The sequence below is a fragment of the Silene latifolia genome, chromosome 2 (assembly GCF_048544455.1).
Source record: "Silene latifolia isolate original U9 population chromosome 2, ASM4854445v1, whole genome shotgun sequence".
Lineage (NCBI taxonomy): Eukaryota > Viridiplantae > Streptophyta > Magnoliopsida > Caryophyllales > Caryophyllaceae > Silene > Silene latifolia.
In genome coordinates, this window is record NC_133527.1 from 85982453 (window position 1) to 85986120 (window position 3668).

General features: G+C 37.0%; 1 protein-coding gene across 1 annotated transcript; it reads left to right on the forward strand.

The window, feature by feature from the left end:
- Positions 1–780: 780 nt before the first annotated feature.
- LOC141641039 (uncharacterized) lies at positions 781–2373 on the forward strand. Its single transcript, XM_074449716.1, has 5 exons — positions 781–962; positions 1056–1561; positions 1711–1771; positions 1952–2145; positions 2270–2373. The coding sequence occupies exons 1-5, from the start codon at positions 781–783 to the stop codon at positions 2371–2373; spliced, it is 1047 nt and encodes a 348-aa protein (XP_074305817.1).
- Positions 2374–3668: the final 1295 nt, after the last annotated feature.

Below are 3668 nucleotides of genomic sequence, written 5' to 3' on the forward strand. Positions count from 1 at the left end.
GTCCGTGAAAAGATCCAATGCAAATTTGTTAGTTTTTACGGGCCAAAATATTTATTTAACCCAACAACAACGGGCAACAAAGTTAGCGAGGGAAAAGAGGAAACTTATCTTATGTCAAAAAAGGATTGCTAAACATTCTTCCAGCTCAAGCCGCACAACTCCGTCCAGCACCATCACATTTGGTAATTCTCATTAAAACCTTACACTTTATTCAAATAAAGGAAAAAAATTAACATTTACAAAATTTATACATTTGTACAGATAATATTGAACAGGAACTTTCGGTGAATGAAAATGAGATCCCTGATAACACTTCACTACAACGGCATTTTAAAAGACAAAACATGATCCGAGATATAGCAAGGGATCTTTTATCAGCATATGAATCTTATGAACCTATTAACCGTTTAAGAATGGAAGATGATGACCTTCAAGGTCATATTATTTTCATATTTCAAGCACATTTTTTATTCATTTTTCATTCTTTTCTATTGACATTTCTCTTTACTAACAGATCTTGAAGGATACGATGATATCGGGGATCCTTTTTACACTTGCACTAAATGTGGAGCTCAGATGTGGTACGGTGAAATGGATCGTATGGATACCAAGCCCGTGGTGCCCTCTTTTACTATGTGTTGTAAAAATGGGATAGTAGAACTTCCGTTTATAAAAAAACCTCCAAAGTTGTTATGTGATCTCTTGATGCGAAAACACCCCAAAAGTAAACATTTTATTGAGAACATACGTAGTTACAATAATATGTTTTCATTTACATCTATGGGTGGCAAAATAGATCATTCAGTGAACCGAGGTAGGGGTCCTTACACATTTAGAATAGGTGGGGGAAATACACATTTAATTGGAAGCTTACTACCTAATAATGACGCACCACCCAAATTTTTTCAACTTTATATTTACGACACCGAAGAGGAGTTGAAGCACAGGAAGAACGCTCTAAGGTTAGCCTTTTTATTTTTCTATTTCAAATTTCTCTAAAGTTTTAGTCAATTTTGCTCCAGTTTAATATTTTAATCTTAACAATTATAATGCAGCTCTACTAATGGTATTCAGTTTGATGATGGTCTAATGAAGGGTTTAAAAGAAATGGTTGATCGTTACAATGTTTTGGCAAAATCATTTAGAATGGCTAGAGATCGTCTACACCAAGGTGCTGATGGTGAGGTGAGGTTAAGGCTCATTAGTGCACGTAATACAGATGGGAGGACATATAATTTACCTACTGTCTCAGAGGTGGCTGCACTTATTGTGGGAGATATGGAGAACACAGTTGATAGTAGGGACATTGTGGTTGAGAAACGCTCTGGTAGACTACAACGTATATCAGAGCTACATGCTTCTTATTTAGCCTTGCAGTACCCTATTCTCTTTCCGCGTGGAGAGGATGGTCATAGACTTGGTATCCCTCATAGTCAACATTCTATAGCTTCTTCAAGTGGAAATGAGAACGCTAGGGATAAGTTAACCTTGAGGGAGTGGTTTGCTTTTCGCATTCAAGACAGATCGTCGGCCAAGGAATATCCAACTATTTTGATGGCAGGTATATTCTTTTGGACTTAATCAATTTTTTTGTCCTTATTATTTTTTTTCTTTTTTATTTAAAATTTCTGTTATTTTAACCTTGAATTAACTTTTTGTTTAACTATATGGCTTCTTTAAACAAAATGTTATAACTTATTTATTTGCCAGGAAAACTATTTCAGCAATTCGTTGCTGACGGTTGCACGATGATAGAATCTGACTGCTTAAAGTACATCTGTTTCAACCAACCAAAGTTGCGGTCCGAGAACTTCAAGAATCTAGAAAATGCAGCCGCTATAGAACAAACAAACCCGTCCTCCGCTGGTGTTCGTTTCATTGTCCCCTCAACTTTTAAAGGGAGTAAGGGTTTCATGAGAGAAACATATTAAGATACAATGACCATTTGCAGGTGGTGTGGGTATCCTGATTTGTTTATTACCTTCACATGCAACCCAAAATGGCCTGAAATTACTAGGTTTGTTCAAAAAAGAGGACTGCGGCCAGAGGATAGACCTGATATACTTACTCGAGTATTTAAGTTGAAACTCGACGAGCTCATGCGGGACCTTAAAGAACTTCATATGTTTGGACGAACAAGGGCAGGTGAATTTATCATTTTATTTAGTTTACTTTTTTAAACATATGTTTTATAATCTTTAGATGGAATAATTTTGATAATTAACTCCATTCAATTAACTAATTTTTTATGTTGTATTTTTTTTTCCAGTTGTTTACACCATTGAATTCAAAAAACGTGGCCTCCCTCATGCTCATATTTTGCTATTTTTACAAAGGGAAGACAAGTTCCCAGAAGCCGTCGATGTTGACTGATGCGTGTTATTTATATGATGTTTTACATCCCTTTTTACACGCATTTCAGAGCTCATTCACGTAGTTTATGCTGCATTTCTCCCTATTTCCGTCTACTTCCGTATTTTGTACATTATTGCAGAAATGTGGTGAATTCAACGGGAAATCAAGCCAAATCCGTCCCCGAGTAATATGCATTGCAAATGACGTAAAGGAATCACTTAAGGAACGAGCTTGGTGCGCAATCCAAGGCCCAAAAGACAAGTCCACGAGTTAAAAGAAGTTAAGTAGCAGCTCCATTAGTCGATCGACCATCATCCTCAGTCGATCGACCAATGTTCGGGTTCCAGAAGCTACTGTTTGCTGAGGAGCAGTCGATCGACCAGCCTTGTCAGTCGATCGACCAGATTTCTATTCCAGACGAGAATTAGAAGACCGAGAAAGCGCAAGCCCATGATGCTAGGTTTAGGAAATAAGATGTTACGTTATTTGCATATAACGTAACATAAAACATTCAGTTTATCATCAAGTTTTTATCTCAGTTTTAGATCCAAGTTTTTATCTAAGTTTCATACAGTAACTTTCAGCTTTTGTTCATTCGAGTAATTAGGGTTTGGAACATCGTTTTAGCATTGAAATTCTGCTCTTGTTCTTAATCTTTCCTCTGAAATCTCGGTATTCCTTCTGCCCTAATTCCATTTTATTGTTTTACTTTCTTCATTAGTATAGATTTTCTAGTTAGTATCCCGAAAGCCAATTATCGTATTATCGCTGTTTGTTATTTACTTTAAGCATGAATTCAGTAATTTCTATTAGTTTAATTGTTGTTTTTACCCTTAGCATGAGTAGCTAATTCTTTAGTGCTAGGATGTAGGCGATTTATGGCAGAGGCGGCATTAGATTAGACACGGTTTGTCTCGCGTGTTGGTCGATCGACTGACATTGTTAGTCGATCGACTGACCTCGTAGGGTTTCCTTCGTTTTAATTGAATTTAATCTTGTATTTAACGAATCGAATGCATGCGACCAGTTAGATATCTATTTTGTGACCGACCCATTAGATCGAAAGATAGGGGAAGTTATAGACCATAAATTAAATCGACTAGACTGTGCTAAGATCGAAAGATAGGTATAGTTTAGACCGTTAGTCACTTTTCAGGACGAGAGTCAGTATTAGTGATATTAGGGACCTATAGCGAGATCGAAAGATGCTATTTGTTAAGAGTGGACCGAGAGGACCTCTTTATTTCCCGCCTAACCTGTGTTTGAGTCAGACCGACTTAGTTTGCTGCCGCCGAAGCTATAATGAACCGACC

Excerpts from the sequence above, each read along its gene's own strand:
- LOC141641039 (XM_074449716.1), top strand. The coding sequence starts at position 781 with ATGGGTGGCAAAATAGATCATTCAGTGAACCGAGGTAGGGGTCCTTAC. Across the intron at positions 1,562-1,710 it reads TCCAACTATTTTGATGGCAG|GAAAACTATTTCAGCAATTC; the intron begins GTATATTCTTTT and ends TTTATTTGCCAG. Across the intron at positions 2,146-2,269 it reads GTTTGGACGAACAAGGGCAG|TTGTTTACACCATTGAATTC; the intron begins GTGAATTTATCA and ends TTTTTTTTCCAG.